We start from the raw sequence: 26378 nt of genomic DNA, 5'->3' as shown, positions 1-26378 counted from the left end.
CCTCTATGGCTGGCTTTCTGGTCATCCTCCCCAGCACCTCCAGGGATCTGCTATCCCTGCCCCGAAACCTAGGCAGCCTTTGTGCTCCCTCCTATGGCCTGGGGTAGGCATCTTCCTAATGCCTCTGATTGCTCCTCACCCACCTGTCCAAACCACACCCCACCGCACCTGCACTGTCTCACTGCACTCATACTCCCTAATAGCCCACATCCAGGCCACTAAAATTGTCACTGCCCCTCAGAGTTCCTGATCTTTATCATAAGCTGAGGTTTTAATTTACGACCTGCGTGTTCTTCTACACATGAGGGTCCCTGCATGAGTGTCTCGCTGGAGGGGGTGGGTGGTCCCACCGTTTTATCCAGGATAAAACAGGAGACACCCAGTGGCAGGGCAGGATCTTCTGACCACTCCCTCAAACGTGTCTAGCTGCTGTCCTTCTGGGCCTTTATCCTTACAACTGAGTCTCAACTCTCTCCTGGTTTTTGAAGTGCTCTGAGAACAGCCCGAGGAAACTGGGCGCAGATTGGCAGGTGTTCATCTGGTCTCCACCTCCAGCAGCGGAGCTGGAAGAGCCTTGGGGGAGTGACTTCCAGGCCTTCCTCCCCCAGCAAAGCTACCTCGAGGCATAAATAAACATTTGCCCAAGATCTGAAGGCTCCCGCGTTGGGACTGAAGGCCGGGAGGCGGCCAGATCAAAGGGAGCCGCCTGGGGGCCAAGGCTGGTCCGGGAGCGCCGAGGGACCACCCCTCTGGGGAGGGAGGGGGACATCCCGGACGCTGACCCCGAGAGCAGCGCGGGCGTCCCCGCCGGAGCTGGGGCAGGAGAGGGCGGCAAGCCGCGCGCCCCCGCGGCCACCGGGCTCCCCTCGCGAGCCCCGCGCGCTGCTGCCCCGGAGGAGGCGCGGCGGGGCGCGCACAGACTCGGTGGAGCGGGTCGGAGGCGCCGGGCAGAGCAGCCTCGGGCGGGAGACGATGCCTCGATTGCCCGGCCGAGCGGGGCTCCTCCTCGGCGTCGTGCTGCTGACGGCGCTGCTGGCCGCGGGCCGAGGGCTCCCCCTGAGGACGCCGCGGGGCCCCGCGCCCCGGCCTCGGAGCCGCGCGAGGCTGGCGGAGGTGAGCGGGGGGCGCGGGGCTGCGGCGCGCTCGGTCCCCCTCCCCGGCCACCGCTCCGGCCGCTGGGTGAGCAGGAGCGGGGACGCGGGCAGCACCACCGAGGGCGGGGGCAGGGGCCGGCCCGGACGCCCCCGGGCACCGGGCGATGGCCGGGTGCGCCGGACTCCGGGAGCCCCCACTCCGGGGCCGTGTAGCGGGCCAGCCCAGGGCGAAACTTGACTTCTGTGCTGAGTGAGGCGCGCAGACACCCTGGAACGGCCCGGCTTCTTCTCTGGTCCGCCGGCCGCGCCCCATGCAGCTTCCTCGCCCTGAGCGAACCTCTCCTGCAGCGCCAGTCCAGGTGCGCGTCGCGAGAGAAGTCGGGAGGGGAGAGAGGAACGCGGCTCTTTGCAGCGTGGCGGGCCCGAGTTGCTGAGTTTCAGCCTGTCAAACGGTCCCCTGGTGCAGCCTCTTAAATCAAATCTGCAAAGGATTTGAGTCCCTTTGCGTGTGAATTGAGACAAGGTGAGGTAGTCAGTGGGGTCCTTCAACTTGCTCGGTGGGAGTGGTCAGCCAGGGCCGTTTATATTGTTATGCAGTTGGAAAAGCAGAAGAGGTCGCTAAGACGTAGGAGGGCACTTTCTTGGTGGCCTGTGAGTGGGCCTTGGGGGTGGATGTAAGACAGGAGTGAGACGGAAGACTGGCGTTAGCCATGGGGAGAAACCACGGTCTGGCAACACCTGTGGCTCCCGTCACCAGGGGTCAACGGTCCAGCTCATTTCCCCCTGGACTGGCGTGGACGTTCATCCCCAGGAGGACAAAACCCGCCAGACTTGTTTTGGGGGTATGCAGGAGCAGGCGGCTGGTGGGGTCCTGGCTCCTTCCCTGCACTGAGCTATTCTAGGAGGAAGCCAGAGTCGTTCTTCCCATTTTCCAGATGAGAACAGTGAGGGCCCCGCCGGGTGCAGGAGAGTGGGGAATGAGTGAGAGCCAAGCCTGGGCCGCTCTCAGTGCCCAGGCTGCTGAGGCCCTCCAGAGGCAATGGGGAGACAGGGCCCCCGGCCGCACTTTAGGGGGTCTCCGTGGACCAGTGTTTGTCCACATTTTTTTTCGTTACTGCCTCCCTAAGGAGCCTTTCAGACATTTCTTTTGTGTGTGTGTGTGTGTGTGAGGAAGATCAGCCCTGAGCTAACATCCATGCCAATCCTCCTCTTTTTGCTGAGGAAGACTGGCCCTGGGCTAACGTCTGTGCCCATCTTCCTCCACTTTATGTGGGACACCGCCACAGCATGGCCTGACAAGGGGTGCCTCGGTGCGCGCCCGGGATCCGAACCCGGGCCGCCAGCAGCGAAGCACACGCACTTAACCGCTATGCCACGTGGCCAGCCCCAGGACAGGTGTTCTTAAACAGGCTGGAGCCTCAGAATTTGCTTCAGAACATCACGGGAATGCACCTGCCCTGAGATCCTGCCTCAGAGGTGGGGGTCTTCACACCAGCTAAGATGTGAAGAGCCAGTACAGTGCCTGGCGAGAGGGGTTCTCTCCTCTCTCCCTCTGAGAACCATCTGTTACCACCTTTAGGTAACAGTCATTGCATGCTTCATGTTGGAGGCGGCTTTCTAACTCAACAACCCTGCAAGACAGGGACTGCATTTCCTTATTTACAGAGGGAGAAACTGAGGCAGATTAAGGAACCTGCCCAAGGTCACACAGCTGGTAAGTGTACACGTTGGGATTTGAACCCAGGCCATGTGGCCTCCAGCCTGCACTGGTTATCACCACATCCAGCTGCCAGACAAGATGGTGAAAGTGGATGTGCTTTGTGGATGTGGAGGGGCTTGCCGATAAAGGGTTATCATCACGAGCGTGTCCGTGCACGTGTGTGTGCACCGATGCATGGGCGCTGCGAGCAGACAGAGCTGAGTTTGAACCTGAGCTCCAATATTGTAACCTTCGAAACCTTACATAAATCCCTTGCCGTCTCTGAGCCGCCATAGCCTCATCGTTACCATAGAGATAGCCAGACTGGCCCCTCAGGGTCGCTGGCCTTTAGTCACTCAGCAATGATTTCTTGAGCTGCTGCAGGGCACCGGGCACTGTGCTAGGCATGGGATGCAGCGTGAACAAAGCAGATGAGCATTCCTTCTGGCTCCAGGCTCACCCTCTAGTTGGAGTGAGTGACAGAGGCACGTAAAGGGCCCAGGGCAGGCCTGGTCTGGAGGATGTGCTCAGGTGATGGTCACAGGCCTGGGCTCTGCCCGTAGACTCTCAGGCCTTACTTCACTTGCCAGTATCCCGTCCTGAGGGCTTTCGCTGGCACTAGGTGTGCCCTGAGCTGTACAAGGCAAGCCCCAAGTGCCTGGGGAGCAAATCCTCTCCCCACCCCAGCAGCTCACAACCAATGACTGGCAGAGTTGAGGTAAATAGCCCAACTCCCCCCAGGGGGTAACTGAGGCTTCCGGTGGGACTGAGCTTCAGTCGCCCACCGTGGTCACTAGATTGACGGAACATCTTTATGAGCTGCCTCCCCTCCCTGACTCGCTCCCCAACCCCGCATCGTGTCTCCTGGGATCACCTTCCCAAGGAACCACTTGCTCTTGAGTCCTTGTCTCAGGGTTGGCTTCTGAGGCAACCCACACTAAGACTGGATGGTGTGTTGTGTCCCCCCCGCCCCCACCCCCTCCCAGGAGTCCCCGGGGGCTCATGCAGAGGGCAGGAGGCTCCAGGAGCAGCCCCAGAGAAGGGCAGCATATGTGGCTGTGTTTAGCCAGGGCTGTCTGTGGCCTGTGCTCATCGTCTGGTCCAACTGGGCACCAGGGAGCAGAGAGGGTAGGAAGGCAGGAAAGGAACTTTCTGAGCACCTGCTGGATACCAGCTCTTTCCCATCACTGTTCCCATTTTACAGATAAGGACACTCACAGAGGTTATGTCCACTGCCAGGGTCCCACAGCTCAGATGCCAGCCACCACCAGGATTCAGACCCAGGCAGCCCGACTCTAGAGCAGGGTTTCTTTTTTTCTGTGAAATTTTTGTTGTACATTATCCTTTGTCAGTCACCATGTAAGTGCATCCCTCCACCCCTTGTGCCCACCCCCCACCTCCTAGCCCCTGATAACCACCAAACAGTTCTGTCTGTCCGTGTGTTGGTTTATTTTCCACATATGAGTGGAATCATGCACTGTTTGTCTTTCTGGCTTATTTTCTCAATATAATACCCTCCAGGTCCAACCATGTTGTTGCAAATGGGACGATTTTGTCTTTTTTTTATGGATGAGTAGTATTCCATGGTATATATATACCACATCTTCTTGATCCAATCATCAGTCAGGGGATGCTTGGGTTGCTTCCATGTCTTGGCTATAGTGAATAATGCTGCGATGAACATAGTGGTGCATAAGCCTCTTTGGATTGTTGATTTCAGGTTTGTTGGGTAGATGCCCAGTAGTAGGATAGCTGGATCATAAGGTAGTTCTATTTTTAATTTTTTCAGGAATCTCCATACTGTTTTCCATAAAGGTTGCACCAGTTTGCATTCCCACCAGCATTAGGGTTCCCATTTTAGAGCAGGGTTTCTTAACTGCAGCACCATTGACATTTTGGGCTGGGTCATTCTTGTTGTGAGCGCTGTGCTGTGCATTGTAGGACCTCTGGCCTCTATGCACTAGGTGCCAGTAGCACCCCTTTCCAATTGTGACAACCACACCTGTCTCCAGACATTGCCTAAAGTCCCCAGATGAGAACCCCTGCTTAGCCACCTGCCTACGGGCCGGGGGCATCCAGATCAGCCAGAAAGGCTGCATGACCCCGAACTCCTGCTGCCCAGAGGCTGCCTGTCCCTGTGCCCCAGAGGCTGCAGACAGAGGAATTGTGAAGCCAAGTCACAGGGACAGTTGGGGCTTTGGTGGAATTGTGGGTGGGAGCTGCCAGGAAGGCAGCATATGGGGATGTCCCCGGCCTCCAAGATTGGTCAGTGAGGCGGTCGAGTTGTTCCATTACTCACGTGCCCATCCACTCTGACCATCTAGACCAGAGCACTCTGACTCAGTGAGAGACTCTGGGGCCAGGTTGAGATGGGCCCACAGCTGCCCTGGGGTCACGTGATTAGTACAGGAGCCTTGGAGCCAGGCATCCGGGAACCACAGAAGGGGAGGTCAAAAGGGAGAGAAAGAAGATTCTGAATCTCTTTTCCAACCCAAGAAAAGAGTCAATGAGAGAGAGAAAAACTAGACTCCTTAAGCCCCTGATTTGTGAAGGGGACTCAGGGCTCTCACCTATAGTGTAAGAGCATGATGGCTAAGAGCGTGGGCTCTGTGCCCAGGTTGCCTGTGTGGCTCTACCACTAAACGTCTGTGTGACCTTGGTGAGTTGCTGGCCCTCTCTGTGCTTTAGTTTCCATTGTTAAAGTGGGGATCCAGCTAGCGCCTACCTCTGAGGGTTGTTGGGAGGATGAAGTGAGTGATTAAGTGTTTAGAATAGTGCTTGGCACACAGTAGATGCTGAGAAAGTGTTTGATAAATAAAATTCTGACAATCTTTCCAGGTAGGAATTATTATCCTCATTTTGCAGATCAAGTTGAATGAGCTAGTAAGAGGCAGAGCTGGGATTTTAACACAAGCTGATCTGACTCTCCAGAACCCATGTTTTCTCAGCCATACCACACTGCTCCGGGTGTGAGATGGGAGGTGGGGTCAAGGCTGAGGCCTGAGTGGGGCAGGGTGCACAGGCTCCCAGCCCCTGAGGTTCATAAGGCGGGCTCTGGATGGTGTTCTTTCTGCCCTGGCCTAGAGACCTGGGCAATGGCTGCAGCCTAGAGGTAGATGGACGGCCGCTGAGACCCCAGAGCACCACTGTCTAAGCAGGTGACCCCGGAAGCAGGAGGCAGGGACAGCCAGGATCTGCCTTCTGCTTACTACCTGAGCTGAAGCAAAGACAGTCTCGGTGTGGACTCCGTGGGCACTGGCTGGTGGAGGGAATTAACTGGAAGACAGACAGCCGTACAAACAGCCTGGAATAGGAAAAGGGGCCAGGCCCTGGGTGGGCAGGTGGAGGAAGGTAGCTATGGTCAGAGATGCTAAGGAGTATAGCCCCCACGTGGACGGCTTGGGAGGACCAGGTGGCAAGAGAACGTGCTGAGGGGCAGGGCCCAGGCCTGCCACCCGCTCCCCTGTAGGCCTTCCTGTGGCTTCCTGCCCTGACTTGAGGGCCCCAGTGTCCGTTCTCTGACAAGAGCCCCGGGGGATTCTGAGGCAGGTGGTCTGCAAACTGCGCTTTGGAACCACTACCTCAAACATCTCGCTTCCCTCTGGGCCTCAGTTTCTTCATCTGTAAAATGAGGAGGTTGGGTTGTGTTTCTTCCATATGTGGAAACCTGATTTAACGCTCCTCTCATGCCTCGTGTTGGCACCGTTTGTCCAAGGGCTTTGTGGACACAGCCTCACTCTGTGAGGGTGTGTTTGGATACACAGTCCCAGGGCAAGTGTGTGACCTGGGCAGACCCCAGGGCTCCTGAATCCCCCCTGACTGGCCTATTTTGGGTCTACGTTGGAGGAGCCCTGACCTCAGTCACCCCACCTCCCCCTCTCTCTCCGTCAGGTCTTGGCCTCCCCAGATCCCAGCTCTCCTAGAGAAGAGGAGGGGACACCACTGCTCCCCAGAACCCGCCTCCAGGCAGGGCCACACCAGCACAGGCGCCGGGCTCTCCCTGAGCCAGCAGCCCTGGCCCCCAACAAGGCAGCCCCTCCCGGGACCCTGGAAGACACTCCTTTGCTGCTGGAGCTGCAGAAGCTGCCAGGATTGGCCAACACAGACTTGAGTGCCCCAAACCCCAATATCCAGGTGAGAGCTTCAGAAGGGCCCTGGGCCCAGCGGACACCTGGAGAGGAGCTGGGCTGAATGGCTCAGCTCTGAGGTCAGGCATCCCCATCCTGTATTCCCTGGAGGGCAGGGGTCCCATGTGGGGTCTGAGAAGTGCTGTCCCTGTGGAGTAGTGGGAGGAGTACGTGCTCCTCCACTGTCTAGCTGCAGACCGTGAGCAGGTCACATGGTTCTTGGGGCCTCTGTTTCCTAGTCTATAGCAAGGGCTGTTGCATCAACCTGGCAGGGCTGTTGCAAGGACCAAGCGAGCAGAGAATGCTTCATGAGCTACAGGGGATTTGGGAATGTGGAGGGAAGCCTTGTGGAAAAAGCCTGAAGGTCTGATCTCGCCCAGGCCCAATGCCTTACTGCAGGCCCCTGAAGAAGTGGTTGAGGACTGAATGGGGTGGGCTGGTGGGGTGGGGGACTGCCCACCAGAGGGGCTTACAGGGAGAGGAAACTAGAGGGGTGCTGGAATTCCAGTTTACATACTCCACGGCTAGTCCTAAACCCTAATGGTAATAATTCTGCATTTTTGTGTAGCATCTACAGTTTGTAAAATACTTTCACCAAAAGAGAAAAGGCCACAAAAGTGTAGAACATAACATTGTTTTGTTTTTTTTTTGTGAGGCGATCAGCCCTAAGCTAACATCCATGCCAACCCTCCTCTTTTTTTGCTGAGGAAGACTGGCCCTGGGCTAACATGCGTGCCCAGCTTCCTCCACTTTATATGGGACGCCGCCACAGCATGGCTTGACAAGCAGTGCGTCGGTGCGCGCCTGGGATCCGAACCAGCAAACCGGGGGCTGCTGCAGCGGAGCGCACGCACTTAACTGCTTGCGCCACCGGGCCGACTCCTAGAACATAACATTCTAAAATTGTTTAAAAGTATATGCGTATGTATATGTGTGTGTGTATGTGTATAAAACCTGGAAGGTTAATCACCAAAATGTTATGTCAGTGATGGAATAGGGGTGATTTTCATTTTCTTCTTTGTAGTTTGCTGGGTTTTTTCCCCCAAATTTTGTTCAGTGACCTCCTATTACTTTATAATAACCCAAAAGGATGTTTTTAAAGTTCACTTTCCCATAAATGACTTCATGTTCCTTATTTCCCGTCCGAGTGTGGTGGAAGAGAGCTCCCCCGAGGGCTGCTGTGGGGATTTGCCCTCCTTGCTCTCATTTTCTGGCCCTACAACGAGGAAATGGTGGCGCAGGGCTGTTAGTGGCCCCTGAGGCTGGGCAGCCTCTGGGCTGGGGAGCCAGAATTCAAAGCCAGCTTCTCTTAAAATAGTGGGTCTCCACCCTGGCACATATTAGAGTCGCTGTGCCCGGCGCCACCTCAGACTGGTTAAATCCATGTCCGGGTGGGATCAGTGGGTCAGAAATCTCCAGGGGATTCCGCTGCACAGCCAGGTCTTAAACTGTGAACCATGTGCCCTGGGAGGCCAAGAAGGTTGGCCAAGAGAATAAGCTGGTTTGGAGGAGAGGCTGGGCCTCTCCCTGCTGCCCCTGTCCCTGCACTTGTCACCTCCCCTTTCCTTGAAGTCTGGCTCTGAGCCCTCCCTCACTGGCCAGCCTGGCGTCTGTCTCCCTGCAGGTGACCATCGAGGTGGCAGAGGACCCCCAGGCCGAGGTGGAGATGGACCTATTGGCCGAGCCCAGCAATCGCTGGCCCCAGGGCACCCCCAGCTGGCTGCCCGCCAAGGAGCTCTTTTGGCCCCTCTTCTGGGGCTACCTGGAGGGCGAGGAAGGGGGAACTGGTCTCAAGGGCAGAGCCCCAGGGGAACAGGAGGAGGAGGAGGTGGAGGAGGAGGACTACCCAGCAGAGTACAGTGAGAACAAGGACCAGGAGGGCAACGATGACGAAGAGGAGGAGGAGGAGGAGCCTGAGTTCAGTGGAGCCTCAGGCAGCTGGGAGCAGGGCTGGCTGGCCCCTGGGGACTGGGCCTTCAAGGACCCAGACAGCTACGGTGAGCGTCCCCGTGTTGGCATCTCCGGCTGCTGCTCCTGGAGGTCCTGGGTGGAGAGAGGTCCCAGAGCTTCCTGGGCAGGGTAGCTGGGAGGCCAGGAGCTTAGGCCTGTGCTAATACCGTCATCAGCCAAATAACATTACCCCTCGCTTGCAAAGTTTTTTCCCCAAACATTTGACCTTCCCCACAGTCCTGAGATCCCCTAAGCAAAATAGACTTTTGTTAATATTATATGTATTCATATCTATCGGTTTCCAACAAAAAATATTTATAATATTTTTTATAATTAAATAATTAAATATTAAATAATAAATTAAATAATAAATAAAAAATATTTATAATATTTCCAACGGAAATATTATAAATCCCACCACTCACAACTGACCTCATTTTCAGACTGTGTGGGTTTGAGTCCTGGCTCTGCCCCTTACCAGCTGAGTGACCTTGGGCAAGTTCCTTAACCTCTCTGTGCATCAGTTCCTTCCTGTATAAAATGGAGGATGGCACAACTCTTAGTGTGTAGGATTGGGTGTAGACGGTATTAAGCGAGTTAATACATTTAAAGCGCCAGCATATAGTAGACTAAGTATTGGCTATTTTTATTAGAAAACAGCGTAGACTGTTCAGAAAATATCACCTCAAGCCTGCCAGCCCCCTGACAGCCGTGTTTGTTTTTGCATATTGCCGTTCAGGTTTGCCCGGGTGCAGACATGTTTCAGGCAGAGCCGCAGCCCTTCTCCCCGGAGCCCTGGTGTGTCGTCATTGGATGGAGGTCCTATGATTAAGACTAAGTCATAGCAGGCTTTTCCCAATTCACCAAAATAATGTAAACTAACAGGCAGAACGTTCATGACTTTCAGCTTTTCTTCCGTTAATTTTCCTTAAACTCTCGGTGCCAGCCTGCTCGAGCCTGCCTGGGAAGCAAGGAGAGTGGTGGCTGGTCAGCGCTTCAGGGGTTCCACAGAGAGCCCTCGGGTCAGGCCCTGCACAGCCAGAGGGCTGCGAGTGTACTCATGGTGTATTTCAGGTCCCTCAGACCAGGACCGGGTCCCTAATGTGGGCAGCAGGGACATTCTTTAATACCCAATGCCAGAGAGGTATTGTCACCCTTGGTTTTGATTGACATGAAAACTATAGCTCAGAGATGTAGGGGACTTGCCCAAGGTCACACTGACAGGGTTCAGGTGGCCTCCAGCCCCAGAGTGGGCAGCTGGGCTTGTGCTGTCTCTGTAGGGAATTCTCTGTTGGTATTCACTGTGCGAGGGTACCCAGCTGAGGGGATGAGTGGGGGGGGGGGGGGTGTTGAAATCCAGTGCATGCTTTGTCCACTAGGCTGGTAGCTCTGGCACGAGATGCATCCTTCCGTGGAAGGGGTGCCTTTTGCTCATTTGCACCAGTGCACCCTGTGGGCTGTGCTCACTCACCCTGGCTCCCTGCCTCGCCCCAGGCTATGAGCTTCAAGAGGAGTGGAGCCCCTGGTCTCCCTGCAGTGGGAGCTGCGGCAGCAGCAGCCAATGGAGGACTCGGCCCTGTGGCTACGCCTGCGCTGCCACCGAGTCCCGTGCCTGTGACCTGCCCCCCTGTCCTGGTGAGACGAGCCCCAGCTCCTGCCTAGGGAGTGGCTTACACTCTGGGCTTGGTCCCCTGGGAATGTGGGCAATTGTACAAGAGGTGGGCTCGGAAGAGGGGATGCAGGAGGCTTCCAAACATGGTGGTCCTGCCTTGTCCCAGGCCTGTCCCAGATGCTGTGGGCACCAAGAGCCTAGTGAGGGCTGGGCTTCCCCATCAGGAGCACAGAGGTGCCCTGGGGCGCCACCAGCCTGGCCTCCTCTCTTCCCAAAGGCACCAAGGACGAGGACCCTTTGGGCTTCCCCAGTGAGGGGTGGAAGCTCCTGGCCCACAATGCTACGGACATGCTTGGCCCAGGTCAGTCGGGGGCGAGGCCCTACCCCTGGGGGTGTGGGGGACAACCTTTCTCGGGAGGGTGGAGCATCATTGCACGGGCAACCATCTCGCCTCCATCCACTGAGGCAGAGAGTACATCTTCCAGGTGGAAGGTTAGTCTCCCCGGCAAGGAGGCCCTAGCATTTCTGAGCCCCTGCTAGCCAGGCCCATTGCCCTTTCCCAGCCTGATATTCCTGCTGGGAAGAAGGTCTTGATGGGAACCAGAGCTTGGAGATCATCTGATGGGGCGTGTTCTCCCTGTCAGCAGGATGGGATGGGGACATTCTGGCTTCCACTCCCCGGTCACCCTTGGAGGCTCCTGGACAGGCTCTGTCTGGGGAGGTGGTGCTGTCAGAAACAGGTCAGGGTCCAGAACTCCAGGACTGCTCCTTCCAGTGGCTTAGAGAAGGGCTTGCTTCCCCCAGCACACTCTGCATCTGTATCTTTTGGTCTCACCTGCACCCCGCAAGGAGGCAGGCAGGTGCCGACAGCCCCCCTTGCAGAGGGGGCCTATGCTCAACACCACAGAAGCTCACTGAGCTGGTATTGTGCAGCTGGCACTGTGCAGGGCAGAGGATTCCCAGAAGACTGTGGCCCGGTACCTGCCCTCAAGGAGCTCAGGTCTCGGGAGAGACGCACATGACCAACTTGAGCACTGCACTGCAGAGTGTTCCCAAAAGGTCTGGAGGAAAAAGGAAGGAGCAATTTGTTCTGTGTGGCCAGAGTCAGAGGCCACATTTCCCAAGACAGAGAGAGGGGAAGAGGGCAGCATAGACAGAGGGGGCTACAGGGAGCCCAGAGAGACTGAGTCTGAGAAACACAGAGTTAAGAGCAAGTGGTTCTTACTGATTGGTTCAAACTGCTCTCCCTGCCCCTAAGCCACCCCAGCTCCTTCCCCAAGATCCCAGGATCTTTCTCACTATCCAGCGTCTAAAGGGACCATACCTGACACAGCAGTGGGCCTCCAGGCCCCTTCTCCAGCCCCTTGGCCAGTGTCCACTTTGAGCCGTGGTCTCTTGCTTCAGGTTGACTGGGTGGTGTGTGGTCGCCCCTGTCACCTGGTTGGACTGCCCCCAGCTTTGATGTGGGTCCTTCCCTCCTGCCCCTAAGGCCCTACCAAGCCACACCTTTGCACAGCTGGGGCGTGGGCCTTCTCTCTCCGTGTATTGGCCCTTGCTCAGCCCCCACTCGCCAATGGGCTGACTGGCTCCCCTCCCACACTTCCCTGCCCTCTGTAGATGTGGACAGCTGTGAGAAGTGGCTGAACTGCAAGAGTGACTCCCTAGCCGAGTACGTGAGCCGGGTGCTGCGGGACCTGCCCAGCTGCCCATGTGCATACCCGCTGGAGGCCGTGTACAGTGCCGTGAGCCTGCGGGACGAGCACCAGGGCCGCAGCTTCCGGTGGAGGGATGCCAGTGGCCCGCGGGAGCGCCTGGACGTCTACCAGCCCACGGCCCGCTTCTGCCTGCGCTCCCTGCTGTCCGTGGAGAGCAGCACCCTGGCCGCCCAGCACTGCTGCTATGACGCGGGCAGCCGGCTGCTGACCCGGGGCAAGGGCGCCGGCGCCCCCGACCTCGTCAGCACCGACTTCTCGCCTGAGCTGCACTTCAAGGTGGACACGCTGCCCTGGATCCTGTGTAAGGGGGACTGGAGTCGCTACCATGCTGTGCGGCCCCCCAACAACGGCCGGGCCTGCGCCGACAACCCTCCGGAGGAGGAGTACCTGGCCCAGTTGCAGGAGGCCAAGGAGTACTAATGAGGGTGCTGCTTTGCTAGAACTTTCCTTGCAGGCTCCTCACTCCGCCCCTGCCCAGACTGGGTGAGCACAAGGGCTCCCCTTGTGAGGCTGGTCTGGGGCCTGTGGACTGGAGGCAGGTCAGCACCCAGGTATCTGTGGGGTTGGGGAGAAGGTTGAAGGGTATATAGAGCCCAGGGTGAGGGGAGGGAGCTCAGCCCCCAGGGTCCCTGGGGGTGCAGGGGAAATGTGGGGGAGGGGCCTCCTCCTGCCTGCTGGAGGCGCTGTCCCAGCCTGGCCACTCGTTTTCTTCCTGGCCTCTTCTGCCCTGGCTCTGCTCACACCTGTGAGCTGGGCTCTCCACACACATCCTGATTCCCAGGACCTGCAGTGAATCACTCACCCCAACCCCGAGGGCCACTCCTTTCATCTGGCCCCACAGCTGCCCTTTGTCAGGCTGACATCCAGCCCTGCGTGACCAGCCCTCCTTACCTCTGGGTGGTTGCACATGGCTCTCTTGCCCCACCCCTGCTGGGAGCACTGCATAGGAGGGTTTTTCTCAGCTCCAAGCTGCCTTTTGGTGGACTCCACTTTAGTCTAGGGCTGAAGGCTCCAGATGGGAAATGGATCACGCAGTTCAGGTCCCTTTCTTTGTCCAGCCCACCTCTTCAGTCCAGATTCTAAGAATGTGTGGGGCTGGGAGATGGCACTGCCCCATGTGGGCACAACAGCCAGGCTTGGGGTGGGCTCAGAACCAGCTCAGGAGGATGTGTCATGTTCCTGTGGTGAGCTGGTAAACCAGTTTTGCAGCGGGGGGCGGGTGCTGATTTGTAGCATTTGGGCAATTTCTGTGGTGTAAATACTCCCACCATCACCTACTTCAGGCTCCCAACATGATGTCACTGGATGCGCAGAGCTCAGAGTTGGGAAGAGAGGCACATAATCGACTCTCCCAGTACAACTCGTGCCTCCTGCCTGCCTTCCCTCACCCCCCAAACACACTTCCTTGCCTTCTGTGGGGTTGAAATGCTGAAGTCCCAACTGTCCCTGTTCACAAAAGCCTCTGAAAGGTAGGAGACTTCAGTCCTAAACCCTAGACAGCTGCCCTGAAGCTCTCTGGGATCCTCAGCAATAAAGCACTTTGTTTTCAAATTCTGTCTGATAAAGAATTTGGGCCCCAGCAGAGCAGAGGGTGTAAGGAGCCCTTGCTTACAGCCCAAGCCAAGCTCCGTGGGTAGCGTCTGTGACTACCTAACCCAGCTGGGCAGGCAGAGCTCCTGGGGTGTAGAGGTTAGACTGGGAACGTGAGTTATCCCTACTCCACCTTGGGACGGGCTGCCTGGAGGCAGGGAGGAGCTGGCTGGACCTCAGGGGTGCATTTTCTCTAAGTTCTTTGGTCAGAGAAGTAAACTGCATTTACTGTACGAGGAAGTGGCCCCACTTCCCCAAGTAAGTTGCCCCAAAGGGATCCAACGCAGAGTTGCCCAGAGGACCACACCTGTAAGATGACAGAGGGGGACCTGTACCCTGCCTTGGTTGGTACCCTTATTAAACTCTCCACCATGACTCCTGGCATTTGGGGACGGACAGAGACACTTCAGGAAGTAGAATGAGGCAAGTGTGTCCAGAGTCGCCTCCCGGAGATGCTCAGAGAGCCAGATGTTTCCGATTACCATCACACTTGGAGGTAAATTTATTAGTCTGGTCCTGGACCACAGTCTAAAAATACTCTGAGGCAGCTAGAATATTGCAGGGTCGGAGAGGGCGGGATTTCGGGTCACCAGATGGGAGCAAATTCACTCCCTTTCTCTTGCCTGGGGAATTCAATACAATTAGCTTGGGCATGTTTTAATTATTTTTTAGCAGAAACTTTTTTTTAATAGCAAGATAGAGATATCCCAGCATCTGTTTTCACAGGAAACTGCTAATTCCCCTCCTTTCTTATATAACTTAACCTTGACACTTAGTCTAAATTTAATCGATACCTAGTGGTCATCTATTACCCAAACTGAATGTAGCCAGCCACATTTTTTTTTTAATTTTTATTTATTTATTTTTCCCCCAAAGCCCCAGTAGATAGTTGTATGTCATAGCTGCACGTCCTTCTAGTTGCTGTATGTGGGACGCGGCCTCAGCATGGCCTGAGAAGCGGTGCGTCGGTGCGCGCCCAGGATCCAAACCCAGGCCGCCAGCAGCGGAGCGCGCGCACTTAACCGCTAAGCCACAGGGCCGGCCCAGCCAGCCGCATTTTTAATCTGTAATCTAAGCGTCACGCTCAATTGCTACGATGTCAGGCCACAGATGAGAGAAACTAAAGAAAAGGGGGCTGGAAAGGATCTTTGACGGGGGCTGGGGAGTAGGTCAGCTATAAAATAGTGTTTATTCAAACTCTACAAAGGAGAAAGAGATGCTGTGTAGGTGCTGCGGGCTTAGGGAACACCTGTGCCTGAGGAGAAACAGGAACGGAGGAGTCAATGACCCTGTTGAAGGGAGGATTTTAGGAGCGGCTAGTATGAGAGCCAGGAGGGGGCCCCTCCCCCCGTTCTGGCCCGGTGTTTGTCATGTTGCTGGCTGGAGTAGCTGTTCCTCCTGTCCCGAACACCAGGAGCCGTCCGCGGCCATGCTTCCAAGCACGGGCACTACTGCTGTTTCTAACTTAGCTGCTCTGGCCACCTGGATGGTTTTGCCCAATTGTTCCCCCTCTGGCTTACCTCATAGAGGATCCTAGGCTGGCAAGACTGGTCAAATTGAATTCTTACTAGAGTTCAAAATAACCAATAGTACAAACCCTGCCAGATCCGGCTGACCTCCTGTGTCTCCTGGAAGACAGGATGTTTCAGATCCTCTGTCCCATTATTCACAAAAGGGACCCAAATGTGCTTCTTTGGCGCCTCCATTACAATTGGATTTTCTTAACATGTTGAGGTGCTTCTCAAAATGCATCCCTGATGTCAATATCACCTGGGATGTTTATTAAAATGTAAGTTCATGGGCCACACCCCCATCCACTAAGACTCTCTAGGGGTGGAGTCCACTTTGCTGCATTTAACAGGTTCCCCAGGTGGTTCTTAGGTGAGGTGAGCCCTTGGCCTAGGCTTTGCAATTTGGCCAATTGACGAGCTTTTCAACATAGTTCTTGCTCAAGGGAAAATGCTTGGGCTTATGAGTCCAGAAGTCAGCAGGTACCATTTGCGGAAAGTCACCAGGTGCCAGTGCTTCTACGTTCATCATCTCTAATGCTTTCACAAGGTACCTATTATACCCATTTTACAGATGAGGAAATTTGCCCATTTATTAGGAGGTGGCACATTTACAATTCAAACCCAAGTCCAGCCAAATCCACAGTTTTGTTTTTAGCTATGTCATACTGTGTTTCAGGCTCAAATGGCTAACCGAAACGCTGTCAGTAAAATGGCAGTGGTGAAAATTGGAACAGCCATCAGTGCTGGGGTTGGGCACTGTTCCTGAGCATGTCACGTGACAGGTACTTCGCCTGGTGCTTCTGTTTTTATTAAGGTATTTCTAAACTTCAGATCTTTTTCTAAGTATTCTGGAGTTGGTAACTCTCCAGCCAAGTGTGAAGGGCTCTTTTTTGTCACTGGTCTGTGTTAGGAGGGGCCTATAGATTTGATTCAAGCCAGTCCAGGTTCTTTATCAAAAGGCGTCTTTTTGGACCCCCAGGAGGCAGATATAATGCTGAATTAAATGCAAATTAGTTCAGTCCCACATTCACTTGAGTATTTCAAGCCAGAGGTGGCTTTTGGAGGGTCTAAATTATCCAGATCAGTAGTGATTTTCTGCTTTATTTAAATACATTTTGGCCAAGTCACGTGGGTAGGCTCAGCCTGCAGGCCTTGCTGCCAGCTAATAAAACAGGCAAAAATAGATGAAGGAACTGGCTGTAGCCGCAGGAGGTCGTGTCTGGATTCGAGGGCACTGACTCATGCTGGGGTGCACGAAGCTGGAACAGGGCGTGTCCAGGAAAGCGGCCCTCCCTGTTCAGGTGCTTACCTCTCCTGCAATGCGGCAGTCTGAAAACCCCACTAGAACATGTCCCCAGTACTTGGTCGGTGCTCAGTAAACTTGTTTAACGGAACCAGGTACATATGTAAAAATACTCTCACCAAGGACATTTCTTTCTTCCTGTTTCTACGAGTACTGAGAGGCCTGGAATTTGCTCCTCCAGGATGGATGCCTAACGTACTAGAAATGCACAGCTTCGTGGGGATGAACCCAGTGACAAGGCAGTAGACATAGTGGTTTAGACTCGAGCACTAGCTCTCCAGCTATGGTCCTTGTTCTAAATCCCAACTGCTAAATACCCGTTGTAGGGTCTGGGATGTTACTAAAGAAATCCAAGGCTTAGGTTCTTGTAAACAGCAACAATGGTACTATCTATTTCACAGGCCTGTCATGGGGGTTAAAGGAGCGAATGCAAGGCAACTGCATAGCATAGTGTCTGGTACATCATAACTGCTCAATAAACAGAAGCTGTCAGCCCAAGGTCCACGGTTCCTCTCCCCCAGGGTGGGAATCTCTTTCCACATCTCAATCCACCTGGTGATCTCTTCTACCCTGGGAGAGGATAAGAGGGCACAGACACTGGCAAGCCCAGGATGCCACCTCCACCAGCAGTAATGTCTGTTGGCACTGTTTACCCCAGAGCACCAACCCTCCCCTACTTTTCCCTCAGTGAGACTAGTTCAGGAACGCTTGGTGGTGAGAAGCAGGCTCCCTTCATGCCTCTTAATTACCTACACTTACCTAGAATAAAGATGAAACCCGTCTGTTTTTTTTTTATTCAAAATCAAGAGAATTCTTAGCACCAGCTACCCAATCAACACAGGTTCCAGACATGCACGTTTTTTAAATTACGTTTATTTAGCATATGTACACATAAAAGAGAAGTCACCCTCTGATCCCACCCAGCAGAAAACATGCACAAACCCAAGGTATACACGGAGAGAAGGGGCCCCGGCCCCAAGTTAGTGGTTGGGATGGTTCAATCCTGTTGAGTCACAAGCCCAATCAGGAGAGGGCTGGACTGAAGTGTTGGGCAGGCTGTAGCCCCCCGCTGCGGGCCCTAAAATAAGCGTGCGCCATAGCCAAAGGTCTGTCTGATGCCCTCGAAGTAGTACCGCTGCCAACCCTGCCGCGTCCTCTCTTCCTCAGGGGCAGGGATGCCCCGGCCTTCCATGCACAGCTCGGTCTCTCCACTCTTGTCAATGAAGGTCAAAGTGATGGTGGCAAAGTGTCCTGGGGAAAGGCAGAGGGGAGGGAGGTTGCAGATCCAGGGTTTCCATCTGGGTTTGAGACTAAGGGGAAAAGATAAAGTTCTAGGGGGTAATGGCAATAAACAAATATGCTTGCTTACCTTCTGGCCAAGATTTAAACCTCCACTTCATCACGATGTGTTTCTCAGGGACCTAAAATAGTCAGAGAGAGGTCAGTCTATACTACAGATTACCACGTACCCAATCCTAGCTAGGACTAGCCATCTGCCTTTCGTACAAAGTCTATCATCTGTGCAATTATACTACTTATGAGGACAAAGTGGACCACAGAGTCGGTAGCTTCTGCACTGATACTGGCGGTGGCTTCTCCCCTTACTCCTAACTCGGGTCTGGTCAACCGTGCCCAGTTGAAATTTCACTGCTGCCAGTGGAAAGCCATACGCCACCAATGTACTAACATCTCTTCCACGTTTGATTTCTCCAGGAAGAACTAATTTACTCCACTAAGGAAAAAATTCTAGGAAAGCAACAGAATTCAACTGCAGCATTCTTTTGAGAAACAAAAATGAAGTTTTACTAACCAAAGAGATAGAAGTCTTAATTTTACCTACAGAGTTGAAAAAGGAGAAATGTTACTCTTCTGACCAGAGAGGCTATATCCTGGGTCTGGGGCTAGCAGGTACTCACCAGATCAGTGAATTCTCCAGAGACGTTGCCATCTACCAGGTGAAACTTCCCACCTTTGTCTGCTTCTAACGTTGCAGGAGCATGGGTGAAGGCCTGAACGAGCTGTGGGGAAAACAAGGAGGTAGGGAGAAGACGCATGGCTCTCAGTGGGGCCCAGGGACGAACGCCAGCTGACACCTACATGCCTCAGCTCTCATTCCCAGAGATAACACTTTGCCCAATGACTAGCTTTACGTTCTAGTCTGTTCCACTACAGACCAGGCTTTGACTTGAGTAACTCTTCCTGAATCTAGATGCCATTACTTCAGATCCATTCACTTTTCTAACAAGAGCAGTTCCCAGTGGTTCCCACTTACATTACCCAAAACTAGTACAGAAGAGGGCAAATCCACTGTGATAAGTGGCTTGGACAAAACTGTTTTTCCTCTGCCTCTGCTAGTGTGAGGAAAGCCTCATGTTCCACTTATCAATACTTCCTCTGCACGCTGAGGGAATGCGCCCACAACCCAAGTCACGTGGAACGGCAGATGCCATGAGGTCTGAAGGAGAAGATAACACTTACCTCTTGGGTGGTGAAAACTCTATAGAGCTCCTCTGGAGACGTCAGGAAGGTTTCTCTAAGGGTGATCTTACAAGTGGGGATTTTGACACCAACAGGTTTGGTCTCGGTTTTTGAAGGAGCAGACTTGGCCTGTGGAAGTGGCAGTGAAAACTGTCAATTTAGAGTTAGGGTGATACCTCCACTAACATGGCTTTAGGGACAGACCTGCCATCATTCTCACAAAGGTTTTCACCTCCAAGGGAAATTATTCCAGGGGGTTAGAGGGAATCTGTGTGTATGGGTTTTTCAGTCACGAGCAAACTTTTCCAGAAAAATCCTCAATTCCCACTGAAAACCACCACTCTAGGTGAAGGAAGACTGATACTCATTTAAAAACCCATTGGCCAAAGGACACATCAAATCACTGGGCAAATCACTGGGCATTTCTGAAGAGCTCAGTGTAATTCTCAAACAGAATTTCTATGCTTAAATTGCTGGGAAGCAGACCCGCCCCCCCCCGCCCTGAATATGCTTCACTGTGGTGACAAAAAGGCAACAGGGCTGAAAACCAAGTGCTGAGCCTGAACCACACAAGTTCCAGCTCCAGAAAAAATAGTTGCTCATCCTGCAAATGGGGTGAACTTGATCAATTTCCTGATAGGTGAAGTTAGTGATCTAACCCGATACCTTGATGAGACCTCTAGTACCAAAGTATGAAATATAAACACCCTAGTTACAAATAGTACTGAAGATGTATATAGGTGAACACCATCCTGTGTTCATAACCTAACTGGTGTTAAATGCAATCTAGAGTCAGACTTTGAAGTCCTTGATGGTTTCCATTTGCTCTAGGGGTCTGTTATAATGAATAAAAACCAGGTTAAAGATGGGTAGACAGACAACAAAAGGCCAGGCATATCGTGGCCTCTCTAAAAAAGCACCACGAGGGTCCGCCTATTGGCGCAGCGGTTAAGTGCACATGCTCCACTTCAGCAGTCCGGGGGTTCGCAGGTTTGGATCCCAGGGTGCGCACTGATGCACCGCTTGTCAAGCCACGCTGTGGCGGCGTCCCATATAAAGTAGAGGAAGATGGGCACAGATGTTAGCCCAGGGCTGATCTTCCTCAGCAAAAAGAGGAGGATTGGCATCGGATGTTAGCTCGGGGCTAGTCTTCCTCATACACACACAAAAATATAAAAAGCATCACAAGCAGCTCATAGGCTGCTTTGGCTTAAAGGTTAGGGTCGGAGAGAAAGAGCTGAAATGTGGAATTAAGCAGGAGGCAGTGTCTCCACTCTCTTTCCAAACAGCCTCCCACCTCACCATGTGGGAATACCATTTACCTTGCGCTCCTCAGTTTTCAGTGCTGGCCGCCCCAGCTGGTCTACTGAGTCTCCATTCATTGTAGGCAAGATCATGCCCTGCGTGAACTCTGAAAAGATAAAATCCCAGCTCTTGGAGGTTATTTCCTAGTAGCTGAGACATGGGGCTTCATTATAGTCTGACTAACACAGCCATCTTAACCCCGAATGAGGTAATGACAAGGGAAGGAAGAGTCTATGTACTTTACGTCTTTACCTTTGGTCTATGCCAGACAGCTATCTGAGTGTACGCTACAGAATGCAGTAGATTCACTGTGATTATCTTAAACCCCCGACTCAATTAGAAACATTACGACTTGTTAAATGTACATGAGGTCTACTATGGATGGTGGCCGATGAATGTGGTGGCACTTTGAATGACTCCAAGAGTGGGGCAAGACGCCTCTGGATGCATAGTTAGCCCCCCTTCTCCACTCTGCCTCACCTCTGTGGAACAGCCACAACTCATTACGGCATCAGAGCACTGGTTCCCACCAAGAGAGTTATCATCTTCTATGCTGGTTCCCTTTGATGGTCATCATATGTACGCCAACACCAAGACCACTGGCAGAACAGGAATGCTAGGGGAGAGCTGAGCTCACTACTACTCCAATAACCCTCTCAACATCCCTGGAGAACACATATCAAAGACAGTCCAGGACTGTGCTCAAGTAGTGAGGCTGGGGATGCCCAGTCTTTACATCAGTGCTGCCCAACAGAAATATAATGTAATTTTAAATTTTCTAATAGCCACATCAAAGAGTTTAAAAAAGGTGAAATTAATTTTAGTAATATATTTAAGCCAATATATGCAAACTGTCATTTCAATGTTATCAATATCAAAAAATTATTGAGATATTTTACATTCTTTTTTTTGTACCAAGTCTTCAAAATCCAGTGTGTATTTTATACTCATAGCACATCTCAGTTTGGATTGACGACATTTCAAGTGCTCAACAGCCAACATATTAGACAGTGGCTCTCTAGATCTTTCCCTTACTCAGTTTATAGACTGACTTCAAGATGAAATAAGCCCCCACCCCCAAAATCTTTACCCATTTGCCAAAGAAAGGACTGTCAAGCCCCTTAATCAGAGTCTGACAGGTGGAAAACTATCTCCTCAAGGCATACATAACTACTCAAGGGATACCTGTTTTGAGGGTGCTGATGTAAATTCCCATTGCTTCTCTTAGAAGTTTCACCCCTTCTTCCTTCATTAAGGCCACGAGATTTGTGTCAGGCTCATCTTTGGCAAGGCTCACACTAATCTGAGTGAAAGATCAGAAGTAGGTGGTAAATAACTTGAGGGGCACCCACATTGTTGAATGTGGGTGCTGAGCAATCAGATAACTGCTGACATTTCCCAAGGAAATGCGTGAGGGTTGGGGTACTCAAGCAATCCCCATGAATGTTCCTGCTTGAGTTCTCTCTGCCAAGGCAAAGGTGGCTAACGTTAGAACCCATGTCACCAGCTAGAGCAACCTGGTGAAGTAAGCACAAGCTGCTCTGGAAGCTCCCAAAGGCAGCACAGGCCTAGAAAACCATCCTGGAGACTGGGGCTGTGAATGCCTGGGCCAAGCCTAGGCTTTCATCTGCAATGATAGCTCATTTTGCTCCTTTGAGAATAAGAGGATGTGGAAGACTCAGATGAGGCATTAGGAAGCACAAACCTCTACTTCATCCACGCTGTTTTCATCAGACAAATTGGGGATCTCCACATGTCCCTTGTACTGTACTCCAGCCTTAGAGGTACCTGTCAAGAGCAATGCAATGTCCTTAGTCTCCTCCTCTTCCAGGAAAGTATTCTGCTCTGGAGTCCTAACTACTACTCTGCTTACACTCCTTTTGGACAACTGAACCGACCCTCTTTATTCTGAGAGAATGCCACGTGCCAGATGCAACCAATCCTCCCCGCTTGCGCTGCCCCCCCACCCCCAAGAAATCTCTTTCCTCACTGGATTTCTTGAGACTAACTGTGTTATTACAGTGTGTGGATTCGGCACTAGCATGAAATCTGCCAGAGAGGACTTGGGTCAACAGCCAATACAGTCAGTTCCGCTAGAATGCTTGTTTTGAAAATACAGATTTGTTCCAATGCAATTGATATACTAGGGGACAATTTGATCATAACATGAATTTCACATTTGCCTATGTGATTTAATCCAAGAGAACCACTAGGTAAACACAAAACCACACCCACCTAAACCAAGTTGTATAGAAATACACAAAACACACACACCTCAAACATTTCTCTGCCAGTTACCTCAGTTCACCACGTGTGTTATGAGCCACGCCACCCACAACTGGTGTGGCAATATATCTTCTGATTTCAAGTAACCGTCCTCCACCACTTCACAGTAACCCACAAGCCACAACCCTCCCCCCCTTTTTTTGTTGTGAGGAAGATCAGCCCTGAGCTAACATCCGATGCCAATCCTCCTCTCCCCCCGCCCCCACCAGGAAGATTGGCCCTGGGCCATCTGTGCCCATCTTCCTCTACTTTATATGGGACGCCTCCACAGCATGGTTTGACAAGCAGTACGTCAGTGCACACCCGGGATCCGAACCTGTGAACCCTGGGCCGCCGCAGAAGAGTGCACACGCTTAACCGCTGCACCACCGGGCCAGCCCCTAGCCACAACTCTTCTGACGCCCACTCACACAAGTAAACTGCAGGTCTCTTTCAAGGTAAAGCACCATATTTATTGTATTATTTATGCATTTCTTACCATTTAACATATGTGAAACCGTGCTATCAATTTTTACGATCCTAAATTTTTAAAAATGTGTCACTGATGAAGCTTTTGGGTGTTGTGTCGTGTCCCTAACCCCAACTTCCCTATGAGCCCCATGGTTTTTGTCGAGTGATTTTGCATAATATGGTGATTTTTAGGAACACATATGTCATGTTATAACAGAACTGACTTTATTCCAAAATTAACAAAACATTTATTTATCTTCACTTCTCTAGGCCTCAGTTTCTCGATCTGTAAAAAGAGCACTGGGCAAGATAATACCTAAGGTTCCCTCCAGACTACTATGCTTGAGTAGCTAAACAAAAAAAAAAAAATCATGAACAGATATATCTACTTTTCCCTTTCTTATTACCACTCGAGAAATGTTTATTGAAGCACAAATTTATAGTCACACACAACCTTCATTAGCACAGTAGTTGAACTGTTAGATTCACCCTGGAGAGAGTAAAAAAAGATCAAGACCAAATAATCCCCGTCCCTAATTTTATTTATTTATTTTAAAGATTTTATTTATTTATTTTTTTCCCCCCAAAGCCCCAGTAGATAGTTGTATGTCATAGCTGCACAGCCTTCTAGTTGCTGTATGTGGGACGTGGCCTCAGCATGGCCGGAGAAGCGGTGCGTCGGCGCGCGCCCGGGATCCGGGCCCGGGCCGCCAGCAGCAGAGCGCGCGCACTTAACCACCAAGCCACGGGGCCAGCCCTTCCCGTCCCTAATTTTAAATCATCCAAGAAACAAAAGTACCTAGTCTGAGGATATGTGTGTCACCTTATGTACCAAGGCCCAAAGATTCAGCGACCCCGCTCTTTCACGGGTTGGGACCCATGAGACTCAGACAGAGGAAACCCATTTAGTGTCCCACAGTGGCAGAGAAATATCAGCACCCAATATTGCTTTCTACAGGCCTCCAAAGAAGCAGCGTCTGTCTCCTGTGAAAAGGTCATAACCTCTCAAAAACTGTTCTCTTTGCCTCCTTAACAGGTCTATCAAAACGCAGTTAACATCTACTCTAACAGCCCAGCATAGACTTACCTGTCCAGTTTAGTTTGATGCTCCACTCATAAAAGAAAATAAGTTTGCCTTTGCGATTGTTGATGGATGCCTCTCCATCAAGCTTATTCACTTCTGTCACCTCACACTTGCCTTCCTCATTTTGCACCTGCACTGCCAGGAACAGTGTTTTCAGCTTATCCGTGGACCAATTCGAAGCATCCCTCTCTGTCCTGAAAAACAAAAACAAAGCTATGGACCAGCAGCCAAATGGCGGATACATGCTTGCTCTATGCCAAGAGAATCCAAGGCTAAAGGACGCCAAATAATCTGAAAAGAAAAGAAAACCCTCAGTCCCATTCTATTATGTCCACAAATACGTTACTTTTTTAGGAAGACAAGGAGTCCCGTAATGTCAAAAAAGATAACTGCTGTCCAGAATGGTTACCAACTAAGTGGAAAATTAATGCTTTCCTTTCTCAGCATGATGCTGCTGGGGTCAGTATTTGACACTTTCACATGGCGCCCCCGTTCGACCAAGTGGTAAACTGTACACACCTTGCTGAGATCAGGAGCACAGACTGGGCCTGAGAATGCAGTATTTAGCTACAAGGTCCAGTAAGGAGCAAACCAATAATCTTCACCTGTCAAATTCCAGCTGTGCTATAAACGCCCTATCCATTCTGTGCCCTCTAAATGGCCATGAAAACAATGTAAGTCCAGGGCTTCAAAACAAAAATTAGGTCAAGTACTCTGTTAAGAGAACAGGATGCAGGCTGAGATATACAGAGGAAAAATCACTATCTGCCTCCCAACATACTAACTAGTAGAAACAACAGCAAAAGGAGCTGCAACAAGGTAAAAATACAGTAAAGGCTGTATGAACAAAGTTCAGCAGAGTTGAAAGATAACGAAACATTACTTCCGGAAGATTTCACGAAAGAGGGCAGGCTTTTTAGAGTGGTTAAGTTATAAAACCATGATTGCCCGGCAACCAGGGGCAGTTCCTAGAGTTACAACACAAGCAACCTAACAGTTCCGGGTGAGAGGCCATGGCGTCTTCAGCATCACTGAGCCCTCCAGAACACGTTCCAAACCTTCGCTCTCTGGACTGAGGCGGTGGTCCCCTGTGACCGACTTTTAATTTCACCCCTAAACCGCAAAACGGGAATTCCAGCTCTCTCGCCCCGAGCCTAACGCTGCAACCTCCCAACAGGACCCAAGGCGGCTTGGGTCTCACTGACTCCGCCGGCCACGTGTGGGAAGCATCTCTCCCGTTCAGGCTGGATGCAGCAGCTAAGACATTATGTTCTCGATCTCTGAAACCCCTCCTCTGGGGCGCAGTCCTCCACGCTGCTCCCCGCCGCCACCAAACACTGAAACGGAGGCCGGGGAGTGGAGGGGCCCGCGAATACAGACCCCTGAAACAGGAAGGACCCACCCCCATCTCCGGGCAGGGCTGCCTCGGCCCCAGTTTTGTCCCCGCCGAGGCTCCACGGAACCTGCAAGCCCGGCTCGGCCGCAGCGCTCCCGCGGCCTGTCCCGCCGGCCCTCACCAGTGCCAGTTGTTGACGTTGGTAGCGTCCGCCCGCTCCTCCACGATCCAGCGTGGGTCGCCCTCACCCCACTTGGCCATCGGCTCTCCTACCACGCCGCCACCAGCTCCCGAGCAGCCACAGTCACAGCCTCAGGACCGCTTGGTCCCAGCCGCCCAGCAGCGCCTAGAAACTACTAGAAGCGGCCGCACAACCTCCTGGCTTGCTTTTCCCTCCACCCCCCGCCCCCTCCCCGCCTTAACTTCCGGCTCCTCCTCGCTCCCGCCGGGTACTTCCGTTCCACCTCTGTGGCCCTTAGCTTCCGCCTGTTCTAGAGTTCCTCCAAGGTCCCCCAGGTTATTCTCAAAGGGGCCCCCAATGCAACCGCTCACACCACCATTCTTCACCCGTAGGGACACAAAGAACACATCACATTGTTTCCCTGGACCCTGAACTGGCCCTGCTGAGCCTCATGGGAGTTGTAGTCTTGTTGAGTGACCCGCTGGATAACGGCGGAATGTCGCGCTGAAAGTAAAGGAAACGACCTAGGCAGGGGACACTGGGGGGTTCTGGGAGCTGTAGTCAAGAAGCTCCGTGGCCTGTTCGGGAAGCCACTGGTGGCAGAGGCGGAAGGAACTACAACTTCCAGCATGCCCTGCGGCCTCTTTCTTGACTCAC

The 26378-nt window shown here is 52.6% G+C and overlaps 2 protein-coding genes across 6 annotated transcripts; one reads left to right on the top strand and one right to left on the bottom strand.

Annotated features, from left to right (window-relative positions):
- ISM2 (isthmin 2) lies at positions 1 to 14955 on the top strand. 5 transcript variants are annotated; one of them, XM_058567448.1, is made up of 6 exons: positions 3 to 1113; positions 6685 to 6927; positions 8545 to 8917; positions 10365 to 10505; positions 10760 to 10843; positions 12100 to 14955. In XM_058567448.1, the coding sequence occupies exons 1-6, from the start codon at positions 973 to 975 to the stop codon at positions 12615 to 12617; spliced, it is 1500 nt and encodes a 499-aa protein (XP_058423431.1). In that variant the 5' UTR covers positions 3 to 972; the 3' UTR covers positions 12618 to 14955. The 5 variants fall into 5 exon arrangements, with proteins under 5 accessions (XP_058423432.1, XP_058423435.1, XP_058423431.1 ...); XM_058567449.1 differs by lacking the exon at positions 10760 to 10843 and having other exon boundaries at positions 1 to 1113; XM_058567452.1 differs by lacking the exon at positions 6685 to 6927 and having other exon boundaries at positions 2 to 1113.
- Positions 14956 to 17454: 2499 nt separating this feature from the next.
- Positions 17455 to 25927, bottom strand: AHSA1 (activator of HSP90 ATPase activity 1). The gene is made up of 9 exons (XM_058567457.1): positions 25722 to 25927; positions 24208 to 24398; positions 22090 to 22172; positions 21570 to 21687; positions 20402 to 20490; positions 19080 to 19208; positions 18518 to 18619; positions 17971 to 18022; positions 17455 to 17852 (listed from the first exon to the last, which is right to left on the bottom strand). Exons 1-9 carry the CDS (start codon positions 25799 to 25801, stop codon positions 17680 to 17682), a joined length of 1017 nt encoding a protein of 338 aa, XP_058423440.1. The 5' UTR covers positions 25802 to 25927; the 3' UTR covers positions 17455 to 17679.
- Between the last annotated feature and the right edge of the window lie 451 nt (positions 25928 to 26378).

The sequence above is a fragment of the Diceros bicornis genome, chromosome 24, assembly GCF_020826845.1.
Source record: "Diceros bicornis minor isolate mBicDic1 chromosome 24, mDicBic1.mat.cur, whole genome shotgun sequence".
In the NCBI taxonomy this organism is placed as follows: domain Eukaryota; kingdom Metazoa; phylum Chordata; class Mammalia; order Perissodactyla; family Rhinocerotidae; genus Diceros; species Diceros bicornis.
The sequence above is the reverse complement of the archived record's forward strand: the minus strand, read 5'-3'. Positions and strand labels throughout refer to the sequence as shown.